Source organism: Rhodotorula graminis (assembly GCF_001329695.1).
Source record: "Rhodotorula graminis WP1 unplaced genomic scaffold RHOBAscaffold_9, whole genome shotgun sequence".
In the NCBI taxonomy this organism is placed as follows: Eukaryota; Fungi; Basidiomycota; class Microbotryomycetes; order Sporidiobolales; family Sporidiobolaceae; genus Rhodotorula; species Rhodotorula graminis.
The window spans coordinates 510,838-525,960 of record NW_017264936.1 but is presented as its reverse complement, the minus strand read 5'-3'; the positions used below and the strand labels follow the sequence as shown (position 1 = coordinate 525,960).

The following is a 15,123-nucleotide window of genomic DNA, read 5'->3' as shown; positions in this document are numbered from 1 at the left end:
CCTCCTCCCTCCCCTCACAGCTACCCCTCCCCAACCCTCACCACCTCCCTCCTCCCGACCCAGCTCTACATCCTCTCGTCGCTCGTCCTCCCGCTCCTCGCCGCCCGCGAGGGCGACCTCGCGCGCGCCGTCCGCCGCTGCGAGGACCTGCCTGCGCTCGTTGGGTGGATCGCGAGGAGGGCGTGGCGCCGTGGCGGGAGCGGGAGAGCGCTGCTTGGGTTCGAGGGGGCCGGCAAGGGAGGAGGAGGAGGAGGAGGAGCGGGCGGCAAGGGCGCCGCACCGGCACCGGCGCCCGCGCGCGAGGACGGCCTCGCACTCGGGCGCAGCACGACCCAGCCACCGGCGGGCACGCGCCGCAAGGACGTGCTCGGCCTCGAGGCGGCCGGCGAAGGAGGCGGCGGCGGTGGGACCGCGACGGGCACGGCAACGGGCGTCAACACGCCGGCGCTCGTTGGACGCGCGTCGTGGAGGGCCGACGAGGACCAGGGACCGTTCAGCGGCGCGGTCGAAGGGGCGGGGTCGTTGGTAGGGACGCCGACTGGCGCTGCTGGGGCGGGAGGGCTGGGAGGGCTCGCGGGCGCGGGCGCGAGCGCGAGTGCGAGTGCGGCGGCGCAGGGTGGGGCGGCGGGCGCAGGCGCAGGAGCGGGCGCACAGGGCGGCGACGGGTCCGGAGCTGGGGCGGCGAGGAAGAGCGTCGCGGCGGCGAGGGCGGGCAAGGGCGGGTGCAAGGTGGTCGTGTGGCGCGCGAGCGACGGGTTCTGTGGCCGTGGCAACACGGTGAGCGGCTTTGTCGAGATCAACCGGGCGGTGCGTCCCTCTCTCTCTCTTTCTCTCTCTCTCTTTCTCTCTCTCTCGGCGTGTGGTCCCCCGGCGTCGACACGGGCACACTGACGAGCGACGACGTGCACGCCCGCAGGCTCTGCGCCTCCTCCCCCCTGCGCCAGCGCCGACGGGCACCCCCTCGGGCGTGTTCATCTCGCCCGACTCGCACCTGCACGCGTCGGTGTACGCCCAGCTCGGCGAAAAAGTCGGCATCAAGCGGTGCATCGTCGGGAGGGGGACCGTCATCGGGAAAGGGAGCAAGCTCACCAACTGCGTCCTCATGGAGAATGTCGTCGTTGGGGACAAGTGCGTCCTCGTCTCCCTCTTCTTCCCTCCCTCCCTGTCCCTGTCCCTGTCCCTCTCTCTCGTCTCTCGCGCGCGCACCAGGACTGACCGCCCTCGCTCGCGCGCAACAGCGTCAAGCTCGACGGGTGCGTCATCTCGAACGGCGTCCAGGTGCGCGACCGGGCGCAGCTCAAGGACTGCGAGATTGGGCGCGACGTGATTGTCGACTTTGACAGTGCGTCTCTCTCTCTCTCTCTTACGGCCGGTACTCGGAGAGAGGGCAGTCACTGACTCTCACGGCCGTGCGTGCAGCTCAGACCAAGGGCGAGCAGCTCGTCGTCGAGGTCGACTGAGCGAGGAGCGAAGGGCCTGGGCGCGCGGCGGCGAGAGCGGTCCAAGAGCGGGCGTCGCAACTTGCAGAGCCTGTGGGCGTTTCTCTCGTGAGGTTGAGCGTCGGTGCTGGAGCGAGCTGCTTTCTCGACAGAGAGAGAGAGAGAGAGAGACAGAGAGCGAGGCGACACGTGCGCGCAACTTGCACGCGCGACGAGCCTCTGAACCGGGCGAGCTGCTGCCCCTCCTCTCCCTCAGCCATCTCCCACCATGGCCCGCTCGAAAGCTGCAGCAGGTGCCCTACCGGACGTCGCCAGCCGAGGCCGCTTTGACGCCCGTGCGTCCCCTCCCTCTCTCTCTCTCTCGGTGTGGTCCGGTCGAGGTGGTGGTGGAAGGGCGGAGCTCGTCATGGGGCAACTCGGGCGAGGGAGCGATGGGGCGGTCCGGTGGACGGGCTGCAGGGCTCTCGAGACGGTGTCTGAGGGGGACTGGAGCGGCGCTCGAGGCTGGCGTGCGGGCGTGGGCGAGCGGCGAGGTGGGTCCGCTCATCGGGCACGACGAGGCGGAGAGAGGGGGAGGGGGGCGAGGGAGCGACAACAAGGCCACCACCGCCAGCGGGTTCGACCTGATCATGCTACTGACACACACGCACTTGCACAGTCAAGCTCGACGACGCGTCGTCGAGCGAAGAAGACGCACCGTACCTGGCCACCACCACCTCGTCGACCACGACCACGACCCCGGCCACGCCGTCCAAGAAGGCCCTCGCCCGCCAACGCGCAAAGCTCCGCAAGCAGTCGTCCAACGCCGCACTCGGCGGCTCGGCCCACGCGACCGACAGCGACGCCGCCGCCGCACCCTCGGCTTCGGCTGTTCCGCCTGTGCCCGCCCTCCCCTCGCGACAGCAGGTCGCCGACACGGTCAACGGCGCACGTGACGCCGTCGTCGAGCGCGCCGAGCAGGCCCGCGAGGCCGTCCAGGACACGGCGAGCGAGGTCGTCGACGCCGTCGCGCCCGCCGCGCAGGCCGTCCAGGAGCAGGTGCGCGGCGCCGTGCCGAGCGTCGTCGAGCCGGCAAAGGCGCACGCCGAGTCGGTCACGTCGGACGACGAGGGCGAGTCGATGGCGGCGTACGGCTCGGACGACTCGGACGACGACGACGAGGACGACAGCGTCGCCGAGCCCGCACCTGCGACGACGGCGCCGACGTCGCCTTTCGCCAACTCGCCGCGCCCTCAATCGCCTGCGCCCGCCCCGGGCACGCACTCGGCGACCTCGAGCGCCGAGCAGCACGCGCAGCAGCACGTCGTCGACCACCGGCCCAAGGAGGCCTACACGGGCGCCGACCACGACCCGGGCAAGAAGCTCAAGGCCATCGTGACGCGTACCGTGTGGGGCGTCGTCATGGCCGGTGGCTGCATCGGCCTCGTCCTCATGGGCCACGTCTACGTCATCGCGCTCGTGTTTGTGTGCCAGGCCACCGTCTTCAAAGAGTTGACGGCCCTGTTTGACGCCGGGTACGCCGGGCCCACGACGGCGGCGGCGGCGGGCGACGAGGCGCCCAAGGCGGTCAGGACGCCTGAGCGCGAGGCCAAGCGCAAGGGGCGCAAGGAGGACCGCGAGCGGTGGAGCCGGCGCATGGCCTGGTGCGTCTCCCCCCTCTCTCTCTCTCTCTCCTCGTGTCGCGCCGAGACCTGACCCGCTCCCCAGGTACTTCTTTGCCGTCACCAACTACTACCTCTACGGCGAGTCGCTCATCTACTACTTCAAGCACATCTTGACGCTCCAGGCGTCGTTCCTCCCGACCGCCTACTCGTTCGCCCAGCACCACCGCCTCATCAGCTTTGGCCTCTACGTCATCGGTGCGTCCCTTCTCTCTGTGTGTGTGTGTACGCGCGTGAGACTGACGGCCTCTCTCTCTCGCACGGAAACAGGCTTCGTCAGCTTTGTCGCGACCCTGAACCGCAACAGCCTCCGGCGCCAGTTCGGCCTGTTTGGGTGGATCCACATGTCGCTCCTCCTCATCGTCGTCTCGAGCCACTTTATCGTCGACAACATCCTCGAGGTGCGTCGTCCCCCTCTCGCTCCTCCTTCCATGGCCCGCACTGACTCTCGACCCGACGCAGGGCATGATCTGGTTCTGGGTCCCCGTGTCGCTCGTCATCATGAACGACATTGCGGCGTACGTGTGCGGCATGCTGTTTGGGCGCCACCAGCTCATCAAGCTCAGCCCCAAGAAGACGGTCGAGGGCTTTGTCGGCGCCTTTTTCGTCACGGTCCTCTTTGCCATCGTCGTGCGTCCCCCCCCCCCCCCCCCCCCTCTCTCTCTCTTTCCTCAGAGATCCGGACGAGCACTAACTCAGGAGAGCGCGAGCAGTGGGGCACGCTCTTTATCCGGTACGACTACATGATCTGCCCCGTCCAGGACCTGTCGACGTCGGCCTTTTCGTCGACGGCGTGCGAGCCCAACAACGTCTTTGTCTGGCGCGACCTCGCCCTCCCGCAGTCGGTCACGGCCATGCTCGAGCCCGTCGTGCGTCCCTCTTTCAGTCGTTGTCGTCGTCAGCGTCGGTCGGGTCGGGTCGGGTCAAAGCGAGCTCACCTCCCTCCCTCTCCCTCCCCTTCCCTCCCTTTCTCCTTCCCTCCTCGCGCCCCCTCGTCGTACGCACGCACACCCGCTCTCGCACAGCTGCGCCGCCAGGTGACGTCGATCCCGTGGGCGCCGTTCCAGCTGCACGCCGTCGTCCTCGCCGTCTTTGCGTCGCTCGTCGCACCGTTTGGCGGGTTTTTCGCGTCGGGCTTCAAGCGCGCGTTCAACATCAAGTGCGTCCCCGTCCACTGCGTGTATAGCGAGAGCAGAGAGTCGTCGGAGAGAGAGCGAGCGAGACTGACCCTCCTCCTCCTCCCCTCGTCCTCCTCGCGCAGGGACTTTGGCGACTCGATCCCGGGTCACGGCGGCATGACGGACCGCATGGATTGCCAGTTCCTCACGGGCATGTTCGTGTTCGTGTAAGGGGAAACTCTCGCATTTTCGCGCGAGGACGACGAGGACGACTTGGAACTGACCCCGAGGTCCGTGCGCGCGCAGGTACCATTCGGCCCTGATTCGCGACTCGCACTACACGGTCGGCTCGGTCCTCGCTACGGCCGTGTCGCACTTGTCGACCGAGCAGCAGGTCGAGCTCGTCGCTGCCCTCCAGCAGGCCATCCGCAGCCAGATGTGAGGCGCTCGAGGTGGAGGAGAGGAAGCGCGACGCAGCAGGCATACCATCTCGACAGCTCCTGAAAATAAATGCATCGTTGTCTGGCGAACGAGAGGGCGAGCGGGAGTCGCCGACCGAGAGAGAGAGGAGGGACGAGGCGAGGTGGGCAAAGTTGACGCCTCTCGCGGCTTCCCTCGGCGCGCCCGAGCCCGAGCTGCGAGTGCAGACCTCGCCTGTGTCGCCCGCGCGTCCTGCGGCAGGTTCGGCGACGCCGTTCAGCAAGTTGCTCGACGCCCGCCCGGCTCGCTCGCCTCGTTTGAGCAGGCCGTTTGCACGTCTTCGGTTCTTGCTCGCTCTCGCGCTCGCTCGAACTCGCGAGCGGTCCATGCTCCCAAACTGAGGAGCACGCAGCGTCCTCGTCGTGGAACTGCTCGAGCTGTGAGATGACGACGAGGGAGGAGAGGAACGAGCGCTCGAGCGGGGTCGAGCCGCGAGGCGCAAAGAGTGCGGCAGACACGTCGTCGAGCGACGTCTAGCTTCACGAGCGAGCGATGTACGAGCTGCAACGGTGCGCGAGAGAGAGGCAGGGCTGCGCACGAGCCTCTCTCTGGAGCGAGCGAGCGAGTCGCAGGAGGTGCGCTCGCCCGGACACGGCGAGCTGTAGGCGCAGCTCTACTCTCGTCAGACCGCGAGGCGGCTCCTTGTACTGCACGCTCCGGAGCGGAGCACTGCGAGCGAGCGAACCTCCAGCCGACTCGACGCTTCGACCTCGGCTGTGGGCCGCACCAACTCGCTTCGCTTCTTTCGCCGCGAGGGCGCTGCTTCTGCCCGAACCTGGACTGCTTCACGGAGCTCGCATAGGATCGCGACGCAGACAGGCAGCCGCCGATGAGCTTGCACTCGAGCAAGTGCAGCTTTGCGGGCCTGGGAGAAAGGTGCCCAGGATCCGCAAACTCTCCCCTCGGCATTCCCGCCCCTGCTGGCCTTCTCGAGCTCGCATTGAATAGTACGATCAATACTCTCGTACTCAGAGCGCTTTCGACGACCGTACAACGACAGCAGCTGGCCGACCTCGCGCAGAAAGAGAAGGAACAGGAGGAGGAGATTCGCCCAGATTCGACGTCCCTGCCCGGTTCCGTCAAGTACAGTCGGCTGTGGGTCCTGACAGAGGTCTGCGACAGACTTGTGCCCTGGCCATGATCGCTCGAGGCGAGCGGGATCGCGAAAGTCTGGCGCGGCAGGAGCGAATCACGGCGCGGTCGCCCTTTTGCTCCTTCGCGAGCGTCCGTAGCTCGTCCAGCAATCGCGAAGTAGTCGTTCCGGTCCCGTGTGCAGTAGTGGCTCGCCTACGAGCCGGCAAGGCCGTCCGTTCTTGCGCTGCGCGGCTCGCTCGCTCGAGCGCTCGGGCCTCTCGCCAGATCTTTCGCAGAGTCCGTCTCCCGGCTAGCGTCTCTCGAAACTCGAGTGCCTCGAGTCTGCGTGGGCGAAAGCTGGGCTCGCCCGAGTGTATCGCCAGGCAAGTGCGCAGGACGAACCGGGCGCCGCCGCGCGAGCCACGTGCACGAGCCACCTCGTCGCCGCGTAGCCAGCCCAGCGCGGCTGTGGACGACATTTCTCCGTGTCCAAGAATGCGAGTGCAGCGCGGGAACCATCGTAGCCGCGGAAAGGAGCGAGCTGGAGCCGGATGACGGCGGCCTTCTCAAACCGAGTCGAGCGCGTCGAGCGCCGCACACCCTGATCTGCCGCGAGCAGGATATGCCAGCGCCGCGGGCAGCCCTAGCTTGCGAGCTGAGGACCCAACGCATGGGTGGGAGCGAGCCGAGAGACGCGTGAGAGAGCTCGTTGTCCTCGCCGCTCGGCCCCCTCTCCCTCCCTCCCCCTCTCTCTCTCTCGGTCGGCGACTCCCGCTCGCCCTCTCGTTCGCCAGACAACGATGCATTTATTTTCAGGAGCTGTCGAGATGGTATGCCTGCTGCGTCGCGCTTCCTCTCCTCCACCTCGAGCGCCTCACATCTGGCTGCGGATGGCCTGCTGGAGGGCGGCGACGAGCTCGATCTGCTGCTCGGTCGACAAGTGCGACACGGCCGTAGCGAGGACCGAGCCGACCGTGTAGTGCGAGTCGCGAATCAGGGCCGAATGGTACCCGCGCGCGCACGGACCTCGGGGTCAGTTCCAAGTCGTCCTCGTCGTCCTCGCGCGAAAATGCGAGAGTTTCCCCTTACACGAACACGAACATGCCCGTGAGGAACTGGCAATCCATGCGGTCCGTCATGCCGCCGTGACCCGGGATCGAGTCGCCAAAGTCCCTGCGCGAGGAGGAGGAGGAGGAGTTAGTCCTTCTTGCTCGCTCTTCTCCGACTCTCCGACTCTCTGCTCTCGCTGTACACGGAGAGACGGGGACGCACTTGATGTTGAACGCGCGCTTGAAGCCCGACGCGAAAAACCCGCCAAACGGTGCGACGAGCGACGCAAAGACGGCGAGGACGACGGCGTGCAGCTGGAACGGCGCCCACGGGATCGACGTCACCTGGCGGCGCAGCTGTGCGAGAGGGGTGTGTGTGTGCGTGTGTGTGCGACGGGGCGACAAGAGGGGAGGAGGGAAGGAGGGAGAGAAGAGGGAGAGGCGCGGGCGCCTCGAAAGCTCGCGCAGTCACTTCCGGGACCTCTCGTTCTCGCCGCAAAACACGTCGAGGTGGAGCAAATGTCGCCGACAGGCGTAGATAGAAGGACCGCAGAGAGCGCGCGAGGGGTATGCTACAGACCGCACAGACGAGGGGGACGCGGGGCTCGAGGGCGAGGGGGGAACGAACGACGAGGGCGGAGAAGGGGGGGTAAATGCAAAGAAACGAACGAGGGCGCGGTGGTAACGGCACTGAAAAGAGAGGAGGACAACAAGAGGGACCTAGGAATGAGGGTGGGGCTGTGGACAGATCGAGGACGAGGAAAGAGGGAGGGAGGGAGGAAGAGGGAGGAGCGAGCGCTCACGCCCGAGGGCGGAAGAGGGCCGACATCCACGGGTGACGACGGATCTGCGAGATTGTGATGCGCCTCGAGATGTCGACCTCGAGGCAGGCGTGCATGAGGTGCTCGACCTCGGGGTTGAGGCGGACTTTGGGGCGCGACAGCACGCCGGCTTTGGCCGCCTCGGCGTCGACGAACGGGCACTCGCCCGTGACGAGGATCGACAGGAGGACGCCGAGCGACCACACCTCGGACGGCGGCGCCTGGTGCAGGTCGCCTCGGAGGATCTCGGCGCTCGCGAACGACTTGGTGCCCTGGAACCGCTGGTACAACGGCGAGGGCTGGCGCGGGTCAAAGATGACGGCCGAGCCAAAGTCGATGAGCTTGACGCGGAACTGGTTGTCGATCGCGAGGTTCTCGTCCTTGAGGTCGCGGTGGCAGATCCCCATGAGGCCGAGCGAGTAGACGATCTCGACGATCTGCGCAAAGACGTACTTGGCCGTCGCCTCGTCAAAGCGGCGGTACTGCTCGATGCCTGCGAGCGAGCGCGCGAGCAGAAGCGAAAGAGTCAGTGACGAGGTCCGGGCGCGCGAGAGACGGCGAGGGAGGAGGAGGACGAGGAACGCACACTCGAACAGGTCGCACGAGCTGCGGCGCTCCATCGGCGCCGGTCGAGGTGGCGCGAGCAGGTTGGGCGACGGCGACACCGGGTTGAGGACGAGCGGCGTCGGCATCGTCGGCGACGAGGTCGGCGTCACGACGCGCTGCTGGCCGGGCGCGACGCGAGGCCAGCTCGACGTGAGGGTCGGCGCCATGGCCGACGACGAGAGGCCCAACGATGACGACGTCTCGGCCGCGGGCGCCTCCTTGTCGGGGATCTGCCAGGGCGAGCCGTGGTGCTCCATGACCTGGGAAGGTCGAAAAGGGACGAGCGAGTCAGTGACGGCCTCGACGACGGGCGCAACGGGGAAAGAGAGAGAGAGAGAGAGAGAGAGAGAGAGAGAGAGGCGACGCACGAGGTAGAAGTACTTGTCGTCCTCGAACAGGTCGATAAAGGCGACGACGCCCTCGTGGCGGATGCTCCTCAGGACGAACGCCTCCATCGGGACGAGCTTTGGGCCCGACGGCTGCGTCAGGCCGGGCGTGTCGCCCCACGAGCGCGACTTGACCCACCCGTGCGACGGGATCTTTGCGCGCTCGATAAACTTGACGGCGACCGGCGCGCCGTCGTGAGTGCGCTCGGCGCGCACGACGAACCCGAACCCGCCCGAGCCGAGCTCCTCGCAGAGCGAGTACGTCGACGCGAACAGCGGGTGCAGGGCGTGGAACTGGAGCGCGCGCGCCGAGATGGTGGCCGGGCGAGGCGGCGGCGACGGCGAGTGCGGCAGCTCGACGCCGCCGGCCGGGTACAGGTTGTGGCGCGGCGTGAGCGGCGGCGTCGGCGGCATGGCGTCGCCGGTGGGCGAGTGCAGGAGCTTGGCGGCGCCCTTGAGCTTCTTGGACGGCAGGCGGCCGTCGGACGGCGACGAGTCGAGGAGGAGCGGGCTGAGCGTCGCACGGACGCCGCTGCCGCTCGGCGCCATCGACGCGCTCGACCTCGACGCCTGCGGCGGCGTCGCAAAGGCGTCGGCCATGGGCTCGTCGTCGGGTGCGGCGGCCGTCAGGCCGAATGCGGAGGCGGCGACGGGCGAGAGAGGCGTCGGGGGAAGCTGGACGCCGTAGGCGAGGGCGGCCGACTCGGCGGCGACGGACACCGGGTTGGTCGTCGACGTGAGGTTGACGGAGAGGCGGCGAGCTTTGTCGGGCCGGCCTTGGGAAAAGCCCGGCGACGGGGTGGTGAAGAGGAGGGGATGGCGAGAGGCCGAGGCGAGGTGGGCGTCCATGTGCGGCCGGCGGCGGGCGATGTTCTGCTCGTCAAACGATGACCCGGCGAGGACAAGAGCGGTTAGCTGATGTCGATAGAGGCGGGCGAGGGACGACCGAGTGGGGGATGTACGGACCAGGCGATGAGCGAGCGGACGGGACGAACGGCGACTGGTCGACGACGACGACGACGACGACGAGCGGTCAAAGCGGTCGGGATTGAGGCCGAGGAGGTCGAGACTGTTGCTCAAGTGCGCGAGGGACGGCAGACGGTCAGGACCACGCCCGCTCTTGGCCGTCGTCGCGAGGGGAAGGAAGAAAGGGAACGAGAGCTCACCTCGAGGTTGACGAGGGCGAGAGGGCGAGAGCGAGCACGAGTCGAGTCGAGGCCGGTGCGTCTTGACCGAGTGAGGTCGAGGGTGAAAAAGGAAGGACAAAGGAAGGGACGGCGGGTCGAGACGAGGCTGCGGAGGAGGAGGAGGAGGGGGAGGGTCAGCTTCTCGTCCTCGTCGCGCGGCTTGGGACTCGCGCCGAGGCTGCATAGTGCTGCACGCCGGACTCGCGCTCTATGCAGCGCCGCACTCCCGGCTCAGTGGGCCAAGCGCCCGGCTGCCGGCGAGGAGCCTCGAGCGGGCGAGGCGGGGGAGGCGGCGAGGCGAGGGGAGAATGGACTCTGCTCGCGCCCCCTCCTCAATGCGCCTCGGTGTTCATTCCCACGAGCGAGACACAGAGAGAGTGTGTGCGCACCTTTCACCGGGCCGCAAGCGTCGAGACGGGGAGGACGACCAAGAGGCGGACCGTCTCGGGTCGATGATACGCTCGCGATGTGGCCGACCGTGTGGGGCTCGCAGGCTGCTGGAGGACGGTGTCGGGTTGCCGGGACCTGGAGCGCGCGCGCGCTGCGGGGAGGGAGCAAGCGAGGAGAGCGAGAGGAGGTGTGGTCGACGAAGACGCGACGGTGGACGGAACAGGAGGCGTCGGACACGGCTTCTGCAGCCCAAGGGATGAAAGGGCGATGTCGATCGGGGAACGGGCGGCGAACGAGGGCCACAAGGGCGCCGCCGGTCGGGGCGGAATGAACGAGAGCTTGCGCCCGCCGACCGAGCGTGCTCGCGAGGTGCGGGGAGGCGCCCCGCTACGGCGATGAAAAGGCGGTGCCCTGATCTGCGGAAGCGACGCCGACGACGGTGTCGGAAGGTCGGGCAAGTCGGCCGGGTGACCGCGTTCTGCGTGCGTGCTCGAGGGAGGGACGAAGCGTACGGAGGAGCAGGGAGACGACGTCCTCCCCCCTCCTCGACAGCTCGCGCTCGTGCCAGAAGCTCTCAGTGGTCACCGGCAGTAGATTGTCGTTCGAGAGCTTGGCCCGCGCTGCACAGGAGACGCGGTCGTCGAACGCTCGCAACCCGGCCCGCAGAGGAGGCGTGCGCCCGCCCTCCGAGAGGCTCGAGCGGGACCCAGTCTCGAGGTCTCGACGGCCGGCCGGCGCTCACACTCTTGCTCTCGTGCGCTCTCGAACGCCCAAACTCTGTCGCAGAAGCTGAGCGTCGGTTCGGGCGCCCAGGCGCATTTGTGCCTTGTTCGGGGTTCGGCGGCGGAACTTGTCACAACTCTGGCGCGTCGAGGCGCGCGAACCTGAGCCGTCGAGTTGACCTCCAACCTCGGCGTGCGCGTGCGTGCGACCCGGGTCGTCCGTCCTCGAACCCTTGCGACCGCTCTCTAAAGCGCGCAGACGTCAAGTGGAAGCCTCCTAGCTGAAAGCAAGCGCCGATCCTCGCAAGCCAGCCGGCCGTCGCTCGCTCGTCGTCGTCGTCGACATCGCGCACTGACCCCCATTCACCCGCTGCGCCTCGTCTCGCGGCTCGCCTCGTCCCGGACAATTGCTGCGAGTGGACGCGGCGCCGCTGCAGATCACTCGCACGCGGCTGTCGAGCTTTCCTCTCTCTGCCGCAATGCCCACGCTGCGTCGACAAGGGAGAGAATGGCCTCTGTGATCGGCTCGAGTCTCGGCACCGTGCGCCGTGCATGCCATGCGGCCTCCTGGCGCATGGACACAAAGCATCGCTCTGCGTTCAGGCCCAGGCAGCTGCCCACCGAGAAGATGCGCTTGGAAGCGAGGGAAGCGAGCGCAGTACAGGAGCGCCAGGAAGAAGCTCGACGTACGCAGCCAGGTCCGTGCGAGCGCGTCTCGACGGGCAGGCCGAGCGAGCGCGCGCGCCCGTCCAGGGGCTCAAAGGGGTGCAGCTAGTTTAGAGCGAGCTCCCTCGTAACCGTGGACCAGCCTTTCTTTTTCGGTGCGATTGGGCGAGCGAGCGTCAGTGAGGAATGAAGCGCTCTAGAGCTTGGGGGAGGAGAGGAGGGTTCGGCGACTCGGCGAGGGGCGAGATTGCAGGGCGTTCCTCTCGTGAGCTCGAGAGACAGGGACTCGGGAGCGCCGTGTCGAGCGCGAGCGGGCAGCATCGTGCGGCGGTCGGCGAGCGGTGAACGTTGCGCCGCGCGAGGAGGCGAGGCGAGCAGCGCAGCCTCGAGCGGTAGCGCCTCGGCGGTGGCACGAGCGCAAAGGTGGGACGCAGGAGCGCGCGTCGAGTAGAGCCGCGCAGTTGGATCGCAGGAGACCTCGAGGCTCTGAGCCGGGCGAGGAGAGCCAGCAAGTGGCCGTCGCCGCACCGCAGCCGAGCTGTGCGGCGGCCGCCTCCTGCCCAGACGTCGTGCTGAGCGGACCACTGCGAGAACGCCGAACACGCCCGCACGAGGAGAGTGCGGTGACGCGGCGAGCGGAGAGAGCGGCGAGGTCGAGCGCGAGGACGACTCGACTCGATGCGAGCGTGACGAGGGCCGCACAGCCTGGCTGCAGAGCTGTACGATGCGCACGCGCTCAAGCAGAGCGCTCGAGAGGGCGTGGCGGACGAGCGAGAGCGCGACGGAGGAGGGAGCGAGAGAACGGACGGCTGCCCGCTCGACGACCAACTCGCGCCCCGAGCCCTTGCTGCCCGCTCGAGCATGGAGCTGCTCTCGTGCACGAGATGCGCCCGCGCGTGCCCGTCCACGCCCATCGACGTGGACCCACCCCCGCCGTCGTCGTCGAGTCCTCACTCGGCCGCCGCGAGCAGTTGCGGGCCTCTCACCGCCTCGGCGACGAGGACGACAGCTGGTACCGCACGGGCGTGCGGGCTACTTTGAGCTGGGCCCGCGCACGAGCCGGACCGGTGCCCGCTCGGTAGAGCGAGCTCGGCGGGCCGGGAAGCAGGCTCTCGTCCGCTCCCTCGTCGCTCTCGCTCTTGCTCCTCCTCGACCAGCTGGACGACAACGGCGACGACGAGCACGATGCCTGGCACCGCTCAGCCGGCCGTGCAGCTGCCTCGCATCCAGTGGGGCGTGCCCCGCCCCTCTCTCTCGGAACCCCTCCCCCCGCGCGTCCCGCACGCCCGAGCACCGCCCACTTTGTTGAGGGGGCTCGAGGTGAACGGCAGCAGGACTGTCGGAATGAGCATGGACGAGCTGGGGACCGGCGCACGCAGGCGCACACGAGCCAAAACCGAGCTGACCCGTCTTCGTCCGTCGTCCGCAGCCCGTACACGGCCTCGTCCTGCCCGCTCTTCAACCCGACCTTTAGCGCGACCGACGTCCTCGGCACGAGTGCCGTCGTGCGCGAGCGCGCAAAACCGCCTGCACCCGCCGCCCCGCCGCCGCCGCCGCCGTCGCACGAGCAGCTCGTGACCGACACCGTCGCCGCCCGCGACCACCATCCCGGCGCGCTCCCGTCGCCCTCTCTCGGGTTCGTCGACTCGATGCGCAACGCCCAGGCGCTGCTGCCCGTCGTCCACCACCGCTCGTCGGGCGACTCGACGGCCTCGTCCGGCACGCTCGTCGTCGCGCCCGCATACTCAGACTACCCGATCGCGCCCTCGCCAGAGCTGTCCGGCGGCGGTGGGCGCGGCAGGACCTTGTCGGGCGGGAGCGCGAGCCCGCCGACGCCGGGACCGTCCTCGTACAAGCCCCTGTCGGCGGCGGCGGCGTACCCGTCGTCGTCGTCGTACGGCGTCGGCGTCGGCGAGCCCGTCAGCCCAAAGACGCTCCCGCTCGTCCTGAGCCCCGCCCTCGCCCACCTCCCCTTTGCCGGCCGCCTCCCGAGCATCGACCTGTTCGACCCAGCGAGCTCGCGCCGCCCGTACCCGCCTCCTTCACCCGGCATGCCCTACTCGTCCTCCTCCCGCGTCGCCACCGCCGCCGTCGACTCGCCCTTCTCGCCCTCTCAGCGCTATGCCTACGAGCGCGCCCGCGTCCCGTCCGGCGTCACGACCGCCACCACGACGAGCACGAGCGACGCCTACCTGCCGCACGCGCCGCCGCCCGCCGCCGCGTCGCCGCCCGGCCTCGGCCTCCTGTGCGCCGCCGGCGCCGTCGTTTACGATTATGGCGGCGCGCCGGGCATGGGTATGTCGTTCGGCGGCGGTGGCGAGCAAGAGCAGCCGCACGAGCAGCAGCAGCAGCAGCAGGTGCCCGGCCCGGGCTTTGCACCGCCCTCGTCGCTCGCCATGCCGAGCGAGTGGCGGCCCGTCCGGCGTGCGGCTCTGCCGTCGCAGTGGGACGTGCGGGTCGAGGAGCTCGACGAGGACGAGGTCGTGGACGAGGGCGCGCTGGGGCAGGAGCAAGGGCAGGGGCAGGGGCGGCGCTCGAGCGCGGGGCACGGCTTTGCGCCACCGCCAGGGCCGCATCGGGTGGGTGCGCAGGCGGGCGACGAGGGCGCGACGCCGGCGCCGGCGCACGAGGGCGCGTCGACGAGCGCGACGCCGTTCATCACGAGTGCGTCCCTCTCCTTCTCTCTCTCTTTCGCGTGCGCCCTCTCACTGACTCGGACCACCTGCGTCTCCTCGCGCCGCAGAGCTGCAGCACGTCCTCGTCAATCCGGCGCACCACGACGTGATCCGCTGGAACGCCGACGGGACGTGCGTCGTCTACCAGCACTCGTCGCAGCGCCTCTTGTCGATCCTCGGCAAGTACTTTCGCCACACGAGCGTCATGAGCCTCGCGCGCCAGCTCAACATCTACGGGTTCCGCCGCCTGTCGGTCGCCGAGATGCTGCGCGAGCTCGAGCGCATCCCTCCTCCTCCTCCTTCTCTCGCCTCGACCACGTCCTCGACCTCGCCGACCGCCGCCCAGCCTCCGCCGGCTCCGCCCATCCTGAGCGCCACCGAGTGGAGCGGCTTCACGCACCCGAGCTTCTGGCGCGACGAGCCCGGGCGTCGCGCGCTGTGCGACCTGTCGGTCCTCAAGCCTCAGGGCCCAAAGACCGAAAAGGGCCGCGCCAACCTCGCGAAAAAGATGGCGGCCGGCGACGGCAACAAGAAGCGCAAGAAGGCGGGTGGCGGCGGTGCAGGTGGTGGTGGTGGGGCGGGCAGGGCCAAGGTTGGCGCGGTGAGGAAGGGCGGGCTCGACCTCGAGTGAGGGGCGGTCGGTCGGTCGGTCGAGGCGGAGTGCAGTCTTTGCCGCAGCGTGTTCTCTCTCTCTCTCTAGCTTTGCGCTTCTCGCGCTTGTTGTCGCCGTGCCATTCAGCCGTTCTTGCCTCTTTGCGGTCGAGGCGAGCCAGCTTTCCAAGGCTTTCTCTCGAGGGACTTTGAGAGGAACGACAAGCGATTGCAAGCGACGACGACAGGCTACACACA

The 15,123-nt window shown here is 68.6% G+C and overlaps 4 protein-coding genes across 4 annotated transcripts; 3 read left to right on the top strand and 1 right to left on the bottom strand.

Moving 5' to 3' along the window:
- Positions 1 to 63: 63 nt before the first annotated feature.
- RHOBADRAFT_54557 (uncharacterized protein) lies at positions 64 to 1,550 on the top strand (the record flags this gene model as incomplete). Its single annotated transcript, XM_018417383.1, has 4 exons — positions 64 to 807; positions 917 to 1,128; positions 1,239 to 1,342; positions 1,420 to 1,550. Coding segments are annotated over 3 exons (1,058 nt in total), but the record flags the coding sequence as incomplete, so codon positions are not given.
- Positions 1,551 to 2,780: 1,230 nt separating this feature from the next.
- Positions 2,781 to 4,748, top strand: RHOBADRAFT_28370 (uncharacterized protein). Its single transcript, XM_018412823.1, has 9 exons — positions 2,781 to 2,953; positions 3,011 to 3,082; positions 3,147 to 3,298; positions 3,371 to 3,501; positions 3,563 to 3,730; positions 3,814 to 3,969; positions 4,126 to 4,259; positions 4,362 to 4,445; positions 4,525 to 4,748. The coding sequence occupies exons 1-9, from the start codon at positions 2,841 to 2,843 to the stop codon at positions 4,658 to 4,660; spliced, it is 1,146 nt and encodes a 381-aa protein (XP_018270025.1). The 5' UTR covers positions 2,781 to 2,840; the 3' UTR covers positions 4,661 to 4,748.
- Positions 4,749 to 6,564: 1,816 nt separating this feature from the next.
- RHOBADRAFT_54555 (uncharacterized protein) lies at positions 6,565 to 9,483 on the bottom strand (the record flags this gene model as incomplete). The annotated part of the gene is made up of 6 exons (XM_018417382.1): positions 6,565 to 6,782; positions 6,862 to 6,945; positions 7,045 to 7,178; positions 7,702 to 8,135; positions 8,229 to 8,508; positions 8,617 to 9,483. 6 exons carry the CDS (start codon positions 9,481 to 9,483, stop codon positions 6,647 to 6,649), a joined length of 1,935 nt encoding a protein of 644 aa, XP_018270024.1. The 3' UTR covers positions 6,565 to 6,646.
- A 3,000-nt stretch (positions 9,484 to 12,483) lies between these two features.
- RHOBADRAFT_54554 (uncharacterized protein) lies at positions 12,484 to 15,024 on the top strand (the record flags this gene model as incomplete). Its single annotated transcript, XM_018417381.1, has 4 exons — positions 12,484 to 12,495; positions 12,571 to 12,677; positions 13,029 to 14,263; positions 14,343 to 15,024. 4 exons carry the CDS (start codon positions 12,484 to 12,486, stop codon positions 14,903 to 14,905), a joined length of 1,917 nt encoding a protein of 638 aa, XP_018270023.1. The 3' UTR covers positions 14,906 to 15,024.
- Between the last annotated feature and the right edge of the window lie 99 nt (positions 15,025 to 15,123).

Coding starts and splice junctions, on each gene's coding strand:
- RHOBADRAFT_28370 (XM_018412823.1), top strand. CDS start 2,841: ATGGCCGGTGGCTGCATCGGCCTCGTCCTCATGGGCCACGTCTACGTC. Junction 2,954..3,010: donor ACGGCCCTGTTTGACGCCGG/GTACGCCGGGCC, acceptor CAAGGCGGTCAG/GACGCCTGAGCGCGAGGCCA. Junction 3,502..3,562: donor TCGTCGACAACATCCTCGAG/GTGCGTCGTCCC, acceptor GACCCGACGCAG/GGCATGATCTGGTTCTGGGT.